Source organism: Vespula pensylvanica, chromosome 8 (assembly GCF_014466175.1).
Source record: "Vespula pensylvanica isolate Volc-1 chromosome 8, ASM1446617v1, whole genome shotgun sequence".
In the NCBI taxonomy this organism is placed as follows: domain Eukaryota; kingdom Metazoa; phylum Arthropoda; class Insecta; order Hymenoptera; family Vespidae; genus Vespula; species Vespula pensylvanica.
The window spans coordinates 7,167,637-7,182,230 of record NC_057692.1 but is presented as its reverse complement, the minus strand read 5'-3'; the positions used below and the strand labels follow the sequence as shown (position 1 = coordinate 7,182,230).

Genomic DNA, 14,594 nt, shown 5'->3' with positions numbered 1-14,594 from the left:
TGCCGTAATTAAAATGATTGTCTAATGCATTATAATCGAATATAAAAACAACTTATTGCTGTTTTTTGAGAAAAAAATAGAAATATATTTGATTTCTAAACGAATATTTTTTATATTTTTATTTGTATAAAAACAAATTTACATTCAGTTTTGATTATTTTTTGATTTTTAAGATTGACGGTGACTCAAACAATTCATTTAAAAGTCTACATTTTTGATAAAATCAGTGAAATAATCAAAAGATTATCATGATTATAAGACAGCAAATTCTTTCTATCTGATTTCTTTTTAATTATCTAAATCGTTCGAGGTTGTTTCTCGCAAAATGTTAATACGATATGTTTCTTATCTAAATCACGTATAGAGATTGTAAATAAATAAAAATTGAGATAATTTATCGGAAAAATATTCCATGATTTTACCAAGATATTTTCTGTTTTATGAAATTAATATTTCATATTTATAAGTTTATATAAATATAGTTTCATAATACTGTATAATAAAATATCTTGAAAATAATTATATACCATTATTCGATATTTTAAATTATATGCTAAATATCGTTTTTAACATAATATACACTTTTATATTAGCTCATGTGAATGCATACACATAGAATCGATTTGATCAAAGTAAAGATTAGACGATTTTGTGATTCTTCTCCGATTTTTCTTATCTTTTGTTTATGTTATTTTTATCTTTCTCTTTGTATTTATTTGTCTATTTTTTTCTCCTTCTTTTACATTGCATAGATATACGATCCTCTTGCCCGCCTTTTTGTCCACTTTAAAAAAAGAAATCTAGTTGCCAGCTTGTAATTTAATTAAATCGATTATCTCACCTCGTTAACCTTTATTATCAGGAATCACGAATAAATGAGTTTTCGTTGAAACGTATCAATAGCGCTGATTAACATTTTTGAAAGGGAGAGGAGCTGCGTCAAATATTTCATAAAGTAATGCAAGACTATACATATATTAGTCTTATCGTTTCACATGGGGTATTCAAGGAATTAGGTTGTATTAATTGTATTGTTTTTTAATATCATACGATGAATTTTTACATTGCACCTTTCGCGTATTATTTTTATCCGCCGAAGCCAAGAGCCATTTAAATATGTAGATTAAAAGTATCGTAAAATAATCCTGTCCTATCCTATTATTTTATTAATTACGTAGTATGTTTGTGTGTATGGATGTGTGCATGTGTATGTGTAAATGTATTTTTTTCCTATATAATATATATATAATATATATATGTATATTTCTTTTCTCCATTTCAGCTTCCTATGTGTAACATATTATAAAAATATGTATGTGAAATTCTGATCGCACTGTAAAACGAGTTCCTGTTCCTCGTACGAGGCGTATACTGTCTTCCTACGTTTAATATCATTTTCGAAAGATTTATTTACAAATTATACAAAGAACAAAATTTTTATCTTTTAAAATAACATGTTCGATGTATACATTTTAACGTTCTCTTTAACAACATCATTGCAATCTTCAAAAATCGAATACGACGAGCCTTTCTCGAGAAGAAAGAAATCATCTTTTCGAAGATTGAAATGCGTGAACTATAGAAAAAATAGATTTTGTAAATCAATAATTGTCTTCTGCAAAATACGAATTGTTCTCGTAAATCAAATGTTTCTGATGATAGCTAATAAATAAAGTGAATACACATCAACAATGTATGATGTGTATATTTCGAACTACGAAAAACGAAACGAAAGAAGAAAATTTACAAAGCCTCTGCGGTATATCATATGTATATATAATAGTATTTTTTTACGAAATGTTCGAAGTGAAACGCTTTCGTGTAAAGCTCAAAAGATTTTTTTCGTGTATTTCTTCCGTTTCTTCTTCTTTATTTTCTATCTTTTTTTTTTTTTTATCAAGTCTTTCATCTAGTTTTCATACAAAAGCTGTACGAAACGCCCTGAATCAATGATACCATTCCTTATATCCTAAGATTGGCACCGTGTATGTATAGTATACGTGCACAAAGTTATAATTTTTGTATGTTGTGTTAGTGAAGAAAGAATGGGAGTTGTGTGTGTAAGAGAGAGAGAGAGAGAGAGAGAGAGAGAGAGAGAGAGAGAGAGAGAGGGAGAGAGATAGAGATAGAGAGAGAGAGAGAGAGAGAGAGAGAAAGAGAGAGAGAAGAGAAAAAAGAACGATCAGGTCAAAGAGAAAAGAAAAAGAAACGGAGAAAGATTCGGAGCGAAGCAGAGAAAGAGAGAGAGAGAGAGAGAGAGAGAGAGAGAGAGAGAGAGAGAAATAAAACAAACTATGTTACTTTGCGTGACTTGTAAGCATCTCGCATCGCGTTACTTTTCGTGTGAAAAATAAATCTCTCGTACCGATACTTTTCGAGTTCTTCTTACTGAGAAAGAAGAAAAAAGAGAGAGAGAGAGAGAGAGGGAGAGAGAGAAAAGAAGAAAAAAGAAGAAAGAAGATAATGATATTTACAATTACGTGATATCTCTTGGCAGATCCTTTTTCGCGTTTCTCGTCGAGGGAGATCGACTTTATTGTTCGTAGAAACGAGTTTCGATTTAGGAAAGAATGGCTAAGTTTCTCCTGTCCTCACTGAATTGATAAGATTTTGTTGAGAAAAGAAATCAAATACGAGTATATTTAATTGCTATTTGTTTTTTCTTTTTATCTTTTCTTTCTCTATACTTCATCTCATCCTCAAAGTCGATCGCTATATAAAAAGTGTGATTACAGTGTGATTAATTTGATATATTACGATCGATCGACTTCGAACATTTTATAAAAAATTCATACTGCATATGGTAATTCATAAATTAAAATAAACGAAGAAAGTAAAATATTAAAATATATAACAATTTATTATATATAATAAAAAAAATAAATTATAATTATTAAACTCGTTTCACGCAAATGCAAACTTATGAAGTTTTTCGCGTTTACACGAGAAGGATCAATTTTCGTCGTAGCAACTCGGTCTCTCTGCATCGTTGATAAAAATTCATTTTAAAGTTCCGTACCTTGTAAGAATCTTGTATAGCGTAGTTATGTTAAATAATCACACAAAAAGAAAAACTTCCTTCTTTCTTTCTTCCTCTCTGTTCCTTTCTTTCACACGCTCTCCCTCCTCCTCTCTCTATTTTTTTTTTTAACTTTTTTTTTACCTATCTCCCGCCCTTTGGTTTAAGCTCACAAAGTTCCATTCGAAGAGTCTGGGCCAGTGTTCTCTCTTGATCGACAGATAAAAAACACCACAGATAAAACACGTAGAAGACGTAAAAACGATAAGAGACGTTGAAACGCGTTTTCTTTGCTATATTTCTTTTTTTTTTTCTTTCTTTCTTCCTATCTTTTTTCTTAACGTACAACTATAAAACAGTTTCATACCACTCACGAATTCACGGGTCGCAACGTTCACCGAGAGCGGATAAACACTCGCGCTGAAGGTCCTTCTTTTCTTTTTCCTTTTCCTTTTCCGCTTCTTCTTTCATTTCTTCTTTCTCCGAGTATCGTAGAAGCATCACGTTCAATCGTGAGACATTCGTTCGACAATAAAAACCGTGACTAAAGTGTCTCGAGAAGATTTTGAACCAAAAGTGCTGGTGCTGTCACACGAGACTTTCCCTTTCTCGCTTGGCGACAGGTCCGTACACTGCAACGAGGTGCCCTTTCCAATTGTTCGGACTTGTTGCTGTCTTGTTCCAACTGGACCGATACGCTTGCGACACGAGGCGTCGAACAATTCTCCTCCTGTGACAGAGGATAACTTGACTTAAACATATCAGCATCCCGAATTGATCCTCTAATTTTAAGTTTCATAGAATGTTTGGACTCTAATTGAAACTTGTACGAACGTTATTTAAAGGATTCTTCTATTATAATTAAGCAAACTAATTATTGCAAACGATAGATAATCAGTATATGAAAATTATTTCTACAAATCTAACTATATAGAAATAATAAATGTAGGATACGATTGCGAGTTCAAGGAAAAATAGAACTCTTAATAAGTTTTTCTTGTAACAGTCATCGCCGTAGTCTCTCTTGGCCTATTTTCCAAACTCGTTTTACTTGACACAAGTCGAACGAATTTGCAATAATTATAAGGGCTAACTTTGTCGAAGACGAAAAAGAAAATTGAGGAAAAGAGAAAATAGAGCTTGTAAAAAGGAACGAAGGAAGGAAGGAAGAAACGCGACGATCTGAATTGCGTAAGTTTTTACGAGTTGAATCTTTAATGACTGGAACGAATCGTGCTCGGGTTTTTTCTCCATCTAGTGAGAAGGAAACTAGTGAAAGAAGGAAAGAGAAAGAAAGAGAGGGGGAAGAGGGAGAAGAGAGAGAAAGAGAGAGGACAGAGAGAGAAGGGAGAGAGAGAGAGGAAGACAGAAAAAGTGAAAAAAAGAGAGCAAACGACTCGATAGAAAGCTGAATTCATTCGATCGAAATTATAGCGATACTACGTGACCGGGGAAGTTTAATTAATCTTTTAAAGGGGAAACGCGCTAGGGATAAGGCCAAAGATACCACTATGTCGATACATACCAAAGCTTTTCAATGGAGAAAAAAGAAAATCCTCTCAAATTAATCGTATTTTAGTAGTTTTTCGTGAGAGATAAATGATTAATGGCGATTGAGGAATTTTTAAAGAGAAAAAATTTGTTGAATTCAATAAAGCTTCTATGGCGGTGTACATATGTACATATTATTTAAGAAAAGTTTACTTTAATAATATCGACGTGACATACTTCTAAATATATTATTATTGGTTAATTAATTACGAGATCGCTAATCAGAAACGGAAATACTATAGAAATCTTAAATGTAGAAATTAAAACAAATTAAAACGACAAAAAATCTTTCGAAATTCATTTCTTTGCGGTTAATAATCCGATTTATTTACTTGGAACGATATTCCAATAAAGGATTTCCGGGTAATGATAAATTAGTAGAAATAGATCGAGAAAAGGAACAATATCAATGACAAAATTTTATTAAAATGTCTCATAATAAAGTCGATATCTATTATATTATATGTCTATATATTTATTATGCTCGTACAACCTGATTTTCTTCGTTTTTCAATTCACATTGGCACGACCTTCGTGCCTGTTACATTATCGTGGCTATCGTTATCGATATATTATTAAAATTTATTATTTGCCGTGCTTTTGAGTGCCCATACGCACATAATCACACGCAATTCATCTACATATCTTACAGCGAGAAATACTCCCTCTCTCTTCTTGCATTTTTTATATTGAAACTATATATCTCTTATTCTCGTTTTTTATTATTCATATCAAGTAAGTCGAAGATTGATAATAATTTTATATTTCACCTTATTAATATTAAACTTAGAGCTATAAAGTATAGAGTTATAAAAGATTGAACTTACCGATAGACAAAGATTTCGTTGATGTTGATGAGCCCTTTGACGAGATTCACTCTGAAGTTGCCACGCTCGAATATAAAGATCACCACGATATATTAAGCCACCCCTTTTCGCTCTTAACATCAGGTGCCATCTGAAACAATTATATTATCGATTCGACGATGAACAAATGTATCATGTAACAAGTGTATCGACTATAATTATTTTGTCCAGAAATATCTATCACATGATAATATTTCATTGTTTCAAGAAAAAAAGGAACCAACAGCAAAAAGAAAGTGAAAAAGTCGATCCATTGGCCCATTAAACCGAGCCATCATTTTTCCAGTCAAAATTTACGTTTAAAAAAAAAAAAGAAAATTTCTTTTTATCTGACTTGGAATAAGTTCATCACTAATCATCTATCCGAATGTACTTGTACAAAACAAATTCGTAAGAATTATGCCCTTTTTACGTATTGTTTTACGCGCAAATTTATTCATGAATCCCTACCATAGGTTGTCTCTCTTTCTCTCGCACACGCGCACCAAGAGTATCGTATTTATGTGAGGAAGAAGAGGGTGAACGGGGTGTTTACGTCTGAAGAGTAGGTCGTCATAGGGGTTGTCGGGGTTGCTGAGAAGGCAAAGGCACACGATTCTTCACCCCTTCGATATGTTTGACCCGTGACTTTCCGATGATGCTTACCATCTTCTCTTTGTTCGTCCTTTATACGGATCGATCGATTTTCCTACCCTCCCTAGTATGATCGTTCACCGAAAGAAGAATTCATAGCTCATTAATTCCCGGTCCAATCATCCCTCTTCTCTCTTTCTCTCTGTTTCTCTTCATAACACCTTTCACGTACGTCCTTTTCTGGGATTAAACTTTCGACAGAGAGTTCGTCAAATGATTATCGATTATATCGCCTTTATTAAACACGAATTGTAGTATAATAGTGCGACAAAGTCATCGCTTTGACATGAAAAGCATTACATTCTATTAGTTTGTTTCGAAGGAGAAGATGAAAGAACGATTAAACGCTCGATTATAAACTAACTTTAGTCGTTTATGAATCATCTCATCACTGTTGACAGAGCGTTCAGTGGTCAATAATGTTCATGATTAGCTTTGAATTTAAATTACATATTATCCAATATATGTGATACGAATGCATTGAAATACATTTACGTTAATCGATGCACGATTCTCTCCGCGTTTATACTGATATCAGATCGAGAAAGCGAGTGTATACTATCAAGAATTATAAAATTTAGAATTATTATCACGATTTTGATTTTAATGATGTTAATATCAAAGAGATATTTACTCGTAATTTTAGAACTTAACTTTCGTGCAAGCTTAAGTTTTCCACTTAACGAAAAGTACGTATGTACATATCTCGTTTTCTTCTTTTTCTCCCCTCTCATTTGTTTTTTTATTCGCGAGAAAATCGACGTGCTTCCACGTGCGCAGAATTTACCTCTTTCTATTCAACCATCTTCTTTCCCGGGCATTCAATTCTCATCAAAAAACGTTTAGTTTCCCGCGTACCTTTTGCACGTAATTTTCATAAGTGCCATTTATTCTATCGTATGTAACTGTCATAAATGCGTTTTCATATCATTCGAATGATTCATTGCAACGGAAGTATTAAATGATTATGATTCATTGAAAATATTTTCTTTTCCACGTTACTTTTTAGTTTAGTAAACGTTTATAAGTATGATTTGTTATAAACAGATAATCTTTATAATTTGTCAATTCTTAACTATTCCGTTATTCGATGATAGTTGAATACGTAAGAGAATGTATAAAAAGTAGGGGAGCAAAGCAACCTCTCCGAAAAGTTTAGCCAGTCGTATAATTTAGATCGTTATCAGGGCCATTTCATTTACACAAACACGTTTAAGATCGTCTTGCAACATTGATAATAGAACGATTTCAAGTCTTGCAATCAACCGTTCGACGATGTAACACGTATACGTTTTTATCTGCCATTTCTCGCCTGCAACTTCGATTTTACTATTTCCTTGCTCGTTAAAAAAGCTTCAAGAAATTCTGAAGAAGGAAAGACCGTTGTTAATAAAAGAAGTGAATAGGTCTATCAAACTTCTTGGAATTACAATGATCAATATAATAATTATATATAGATAATAAAAATAGCGTTGATAACTGTAATGATTTTTAATGTCGTTGTTCATGGATAAACCTAGCTCACAAGGGAAAAGATGAAGCAAGAAAAGAGACTTAAACATTCTTGGAACGATAATCCAATTGGATTATTGTATAAAAGTTCAAACGACTGACAATCTTATTCGCAATATGGTCCAGGAAACTGGTTTAGACTGTGATTGCGATAGTCTTACTTTCGATCGCGTTTTGACGTTCGTTGCAATGAATTTCGCAGTGAAACAAAGTCCAGTCTCGACGCAAGAGTGGTTATAACGAAGTGGTAACACGCATAGCTTCAACCAGTGATATCGGCCATATGGTAGCTCACCGATAGACCGAATGAAACACGGTACTCCATGAATTATAAAATCGCCATTTACGCTGGAAGATAAAGACCACTTTAGCCGATAGAAAGGGAGAAAGAGAGAAAGGTAGAGAGCATGAGAGTGGAAACGCCTCTCGTCGTAATATCGCATCGAACGCGTGAAAACGATAGCGACGAACTTGATTTAAAAGTATGGCCAACTGCGGTATGTTCTTTTTGTATTCCCCGCAGGAGATATCACCTGCTCCCAAAACACTCGAATCTCTCGACACAAGGGTCGATATCGTTATCGATAGGTATCACGATCGATATCATCGATCTCGAACGATTCTCACTCTCTAATAATAGTACAAGACTATCGTTGACATTTTTCCACCTGACAACTAGCTACTGCTATAGAGCTTAAAAATAGTATTGGCATTGGCAGTGTCACAAACGCGAACGCGATAGTGTTCCGTTGAAAATAGATACGCATTCGACGGCCGGCGGTAAATTTTCGATTTATCGCTGCGCCGAGCGCTTAATGCAACAACGACAACGTTATCGCCGTATCGTGACATTATTTCACGGATGTTGGATCTTTTTTCGGATTTATGTTGTCCGTTCCAAAATGAAATGCATGGAACGCAGCTAACTTGCGAATATTTACCATTTCTCGATCGACACTTCGTATCGAATATGGTAAAATTTCGAGTTACCATGACGTGTATGAATCAGGGTATGTGCGTATGTGTTTTTAATCTGTAAATATGAGGCAAGAGCTGGAAAAATACTTTCGCCAAAAATTCATTTCAACGAAGTATTCTATTTTTTCTCTCGTGACCCAGCACGATCAAAGAGAATGACACACACACACACACACACACACGTGCGCCCGCGAAGAAAAAAACAAAGAGAAAAATGTGAATTCAACAGTGATATCGATAAAGCTGACCATTTTAGCGCGATAGATGCGAGTTAAATGACCGACGAAAAATTTTTTTCTCACATATTTGTCAATTATTCTTTTGCGGTAAATATATCACTTAAGTACTATTTCGATAAGAAATGTAGACTACATTGAACTGAAAATTATAAATGATAGTGACAGACGGAAAGAGAGAGAAATAATGATAGATACACATATGTACGAATGGTTTTGTAAATACATAGAATGTACGATTTACCTGTAGCGATCAAAAGGTCTGCTAGCTTTCAACCTTCATCAATCAGTTGCCTCTGTTCACCGTCATCTCTTTGAAAGATGAGAGAGGAAATAACGTATGAGCGTATTACTTCCGGACCACCGTGATAACGCAGTAACGTGCTTAATGTTTGACCGATATAGATTCTGCGATATTCGTTGGACATGAACCAAAAAGCTTTATCATTTTTTGTTTTTTTTTTCCTTTTTGTATTTTTTTTTTAGTACTCGAATATCTCAATGGAAATGATTGAGGTCGAGGGACAGCCTCGAACCATTGCCTTTTTAAACAAGAGACAAGGGAAACGAGTTTTTCAACTATTCTACATTCCAGAGAATTTTTTTGTATAGTCAATATATCTAGTCGGAAAATTTTTATATGTTATTGGTTTTTATTAAATCGTTGCATATATACGAGGTATTGGAATTTGTCAACTATCCCATGATATGTTATATAACAGTAGTATTCTAACGATACGTATATGTAACTATAGATATCTGTTTGTTTATTACGTTACGTTGGCATATTTTGATGGAGATGTATATGTATTTGTAAATGTACATAATACGATAAGTGCTAAAAGTTCTAATGAAAAAATAATTCCTCGTTTATTCAAGTCGTTTCTCATCCTTTTTTCATGCTTAATATTAAACAGATCCTTTTTTCTCTTTTTTCCTCTATCGTCGAGATGAAAACCCATTATTAACAACGTTGTAATAGAAAGAACTTCATCAATGGGTGGAAAAATTACTTCTCTGAACACTTATCATACCTTCTTTTACGAAAACCACCGATCCAATCTTTGCACCTTTTTCCTCTTTTCAAATACTACTACTACGAACGATGTTAAATATGTTTTATAAAAATACTTCTCCAGTGGACTACAGGAAATGTCTTATTTGAATTTGATAAGAAATAATATAAGTAATATAAATTTTCGTTTTAATTTAGGCAAACATTACTTTTTACAAATGATAATATCGATATGAATAAATCCAATATCCTATATAAAATTTTACGTTAAATTAAAGATGGAAACGTTTAATTACAATATCATACATTTTCAAATCTTTGTTAATATTTTATTAAATAATAGTCAACGTAAAGTTGTTTGTCAAAATTTAAATACAATATATGAAATTAATTCAAGCATTATTTCGCATTGAAAATTTATAATAGTAAAATCATCTTTAAATATACAATATGTAAATTTGAAAAGATCTATGCCAAAAACAAGATTGCATTTGTCAATGCCGGTCAAATAGTTCATCTTTAATATTCGTTTCAAATAAATGGCTTGTTTCAAATCCTCTCGATCCTCTCGATTGGGAGAAGAAAAAACAACGATACGAGATCGATTTTCGATATTTTACAAATTAATCAAGAAAAGTGGACACGTGGGAAAAAAGATTTATGACAGAGTAACGGAGATAGAGATACAATGATAGGATTGTCTTTTCTTTTTTGACTATAGAATATACTTAAATTGTAGAACAAGAAAAGGAGAAATCCTTGTAATGCGATTACGATTATCGTGTCATTTTCTTGTCGTGTCTGCGCGCATGTAAACGCAAGCATAGGCACGCACCCTATCGATCGTAGCACGTGTCATATCGCCTACGAATATAATTCACTATGGCGTTACGTTGGAATATGATTTGTATCTCGCAGAATGGTGAGTTATGAGCTAAACGTTCTCCGTGAGTTCTACATTTCTTTTACGGAACAATTCGTACGATGAATAATTCACGGATTCGGACTGGAGAAATGGTATGGAACTACCATAATGAAATGTTTGGAAATATGTAGGGAGATTTGAAATATTTACATCAAGTTATTGCGCACCTATGTACATATATATATACACATATGCGAAATATTTTATGATCGCTTAACGTAACCATTTTGGAAAAGAGAATATAGAAAAAATAAAATCTTGAGAAAAATCAGATCCATTCAACGGGTTTTTCGCATCTTCTCCGTTTCCCAAGATCGAAGTTACGCCGTCAAATGGTTTGATTCGTATTTATATTGGAAATACGAAAGGCATCGAAACATCTATCAAACGACGTACATTGAAAGATTCGTCGAATCCCCTCCCATTGTCACTGGTTTTATCAGTGACATCACTAACATTTTGACCGAGTTTTTTGGAGCTCTTTCCTCAAGTTTCAACCACGCCTATGTATATCTACTTTTCCTTGGTTCTCGAGTGATCTTTCTCGCGAAATTCGTATATACTCGGACGAGAGAACGTCGACTGCAAAAACAACGCGAATTGCCGCCGGTAAATTTACCGTCCGCATTTTATAGACGCTATTTGCAGAACTTTGGCCAAGAGGACAGGATTACAATGCTGCGTACGAGTGCGAGAGAGAAAGTCGTAATCGCGAGATCGAGAAAAAACACTGGAAAGCCATTCCAGCCAGCAAACGCTCGAGTTAAGTGCGGTGGACGACGAAAGCCATATGGAAATGCGTGCCCGAAAAGTTTACGTTTAGTTTTCAACGAAAAATGCATCACTCTTATATTCCATTAGAAGACTGAAAGTATTTTGCATCAAAACTGAATCGACATTTTTCCTTCTCCCATTTAATATTCCCTATTTGAAAGAATTAATTATATTAATTATCGATTAAGAGAAAAATATATATATCATAAGTATTCCGAGAATTTTTCTACGCTTTCAATGCTCTAATTCTAGGGATAATATTTGAAAAAAATATAATTCGTATACGTATTGATAGAGATCAGTAAGCTAGTATTAGTTAAAAATTCATTATCTCTTTTATTACGACCATTTCATCGGACTTATATCAAAATTGCACACTCCTGACTTTCAGTCAGTGCAAAAAATTCGAATTCATCGCTTGGCCATTAATCCCATCTCTCTCTTTCTCTCTCTTCCTCTCTCTCCTTTTCCGTTCTTTTACAACTTTTTCAACAAGTGACTAATATAACGAGCATAGCCGAATCGAACGAACGCCGTGCTTGTAAACGTGGCTTCAAAAATATAAAAGAAAAAATAAGACTCACCTGGTTATAAGTTGATGCACTCTCGGCCATTGACCTCTCGACCTGAGAATCCTCGCTGTACCTACGAGCGACGATCTATGCGATGGTGAGACCTCCATGCCCTTGAGATAGTACTTCAGAGAGGGTAGCCATTTTCCTGGAAAAGAGACGCGAAGAGACGATTTGGCATGAAGTTTCGTGCCATACTAAACTCGTCGGGAAAACTCACTGCTCGGTTCTCAATGCTGCTACTATTACTACTCTTGGACTACTAACGTCGAGCTGTAATATCGTCGACTCACTTACGCGGTGAACTTTCGGCTCTAGGGATGGTAACAAAGACTCTTTCACGTCCTTTCTCACTCCTCTTTGTCTATATATCTCTATATATCTACCTATTTCTCTTTCGCTCTGTCTCTCTCTCTCTCTCTCTCTCTCTCTATCTATCTATCTATCTTCCTATTTCTCTTTCTTTTCTCATTCCTATTTCTCTAATTTTCATTATTACTTTTCGTTACTCACTTATGTAATGTGCAAGACAGATTACTCACCGTTTTGATATAACCATGTAGCATATTCCGCGAGATGATCCGGACTTCGAGGTTGCAAACGAACGACGTGCCGTAGAAGGACTCCCGTTGCGGAACCACTTGCTAATCTCGCGAGAACCAGGTATGCTGGAATATAAGCTGGATCTAATGATACGCACTTCTGCAACATCTTGATGCACTCCTCCGTCCTGTTCGTCTTCCTATATTTACATAATGATAACATTGTTTATATTTTATAATAATCTCTTATAAAAATCATTTAAATTCGATAATTGAGAATATATAAATCTTATTGATTAGTACACCGTAAATGATGTATTAAGATTTACATTCATTTTTATATGTTACTTTATACTACACGTATTTTTAGTTCACTCTGTTGCATTTTTACTAAGAAAGTTGTTTTTACATGTTACGCTTAAGCAAAATTATAAAAGCAACTCAACGTATAACACTTACAGAGATAATTAAATATCATCAAATTTTTGAAAATTTGTTGATCATTTAGTTTCTAGCAAGTAATCTTTATGATAGGTTATATAAAATTATATACTTAAAAATTGACTCACGATAAAATTAGATCGTAACAATATCATGAATTCCGAAATACACAGATTAAAAGAGAGTGGTGGACATTAAAACAGTCAATGGATTGATTGGGCTTGTAAGCTTTATGTGTTTTAGTATAGGTTGCAGGCAATTTCGCAACATACGTTCGAACGAATTATAGTCGTGCGCTTCGCAGTAATTGACTTGACGCTTCGTAAAAGGCTTCGTAATGGTCGTGAATGACAACAGCAGGAGTGACAATCGATAATTGCATTCTTTTCCGTTTACACTCATTGCACAAGCGTCAATATAGTGAAAGAGGAAATCGATGAGTCGTTGAAGAATATAAAGGTTCAGAAACTTCATTTCTGAACAAATGCTTTCATAAATTATAAACAAGTTGATACAAAAAAGAAATTACGAGAAAGAATCTCCTTGTTAATACTTTTCCTTGTATTTCTACATTGACCTACACATAAAACAGATATATCGAACGAATTCCAAGAGAATGCATATTTTTCTAATAGTAATGGTTTTATTTAAAATTTTCTTTACTTGCACGAGTTAAACTAAGCCGCAAGGAAATATGATCGGTGCGATAATACATAGTACGATTCTTCTAATGAAAATCTTATTTACAAAAAAATAATGCAAAGAAAAAAAAGAAAGAAGAGAATAAAGAAATATAGGTAAAGAGCAATATCCCATGCAAAATATTTTTCCACGGCATACGGGTACTAGAAGATAATTTTGCGATGCATGGGGTTACTGATTTACACTCGCGGGGGTGTTCTCCTAGCTCCATTAATTAAACTTTAATTTATCTAGCAGAGAGCGTTAATTAAACTTTAATTCTGGCCGTAGCTTTGGAGTTATCGCCTTGTGCAAATTTACCGTTAAAAATAAGTGCTATATATTCCTTAATGAACAGTTCGTTACGGTATACCTCGTAGAAACATTTTGTATCTTGTTGATTTACGTAGTTGAGATTATACGCAATCGAGAATGAAATCTGTTATACGATTTATGATTTGCTCTTCCGCGGCAGACAATATTCGAAATTGAAATGTCAGAAAAAATGAGAGCGACACAAAGTGCAAGAGAGAAAGATAGAAAGAGAGAGAGAAAGAAAGAGAGAGAGAGAGAAACGTTTTATTTACCCATCACTGACCTGTACAATTGCCCTAAATTGTAGTGCGCATTGACGTGACCAGGTTGGGCGTGGATTGCGGCCAGAAAATGCTGCTCCGCTTGATCGCCTACCGTCAACGTCCCAAGATTATTGTGAGCGCTCGCGTAAGTTGGCCACAACCTACGAACATGAAAAATTAAATTTGTTTATATTATCAAATTAATATGCAGCTTTCATGACAATCTTAATTAATCGGAAAAAACGTGAAATTCAAATGAAGAAAATCAAAT

At 33.9% G+C, this 14,594-nt stretch overlaps 1 protein-coding gene across 2 annotated transcripts in view; it reads right to left on the bottom strand.

The window, feature by feature from the left end:
- Positions 1–2,841: 2,841 nt before the first annotated feature.
- Positions 2,842–14,594, bottom strand: part of LOC122631200 (protein O-mannosyl-transferase TMTC1-like) — a 147,104-nt gene continuing 135,351 nt past the window's right edge. For both annotated transcript variants that reach the window (XM_043816593.1, XM_043816594.1), the window contains exons 11-15: positions 14,344–14,484; positions 12,624–12,823; positions 12,094–12,229; positions 5,398–5,527; positions 2,842–3,749 (exon numbers count right to left, since the gene is read on the bottom strand). In XM_043816593.1, coding sequence (XP_043672528.1) covers positions 3,564–3,749; positions 5,398–5,527; positions 12,094–12,229; positions 12,624–12,823; positions 14,344–14,484 — 793 coding nt within the window. In that variant the 3' untranslated portion in view covers positions 2,842–3,563. The remainder of the gene's footprint in view (positions 3,750–5,397; positions 5,528–12,093; positions 12,230–12,623; positions 12,824–14,343; positions 14,485–14,594) is intronic.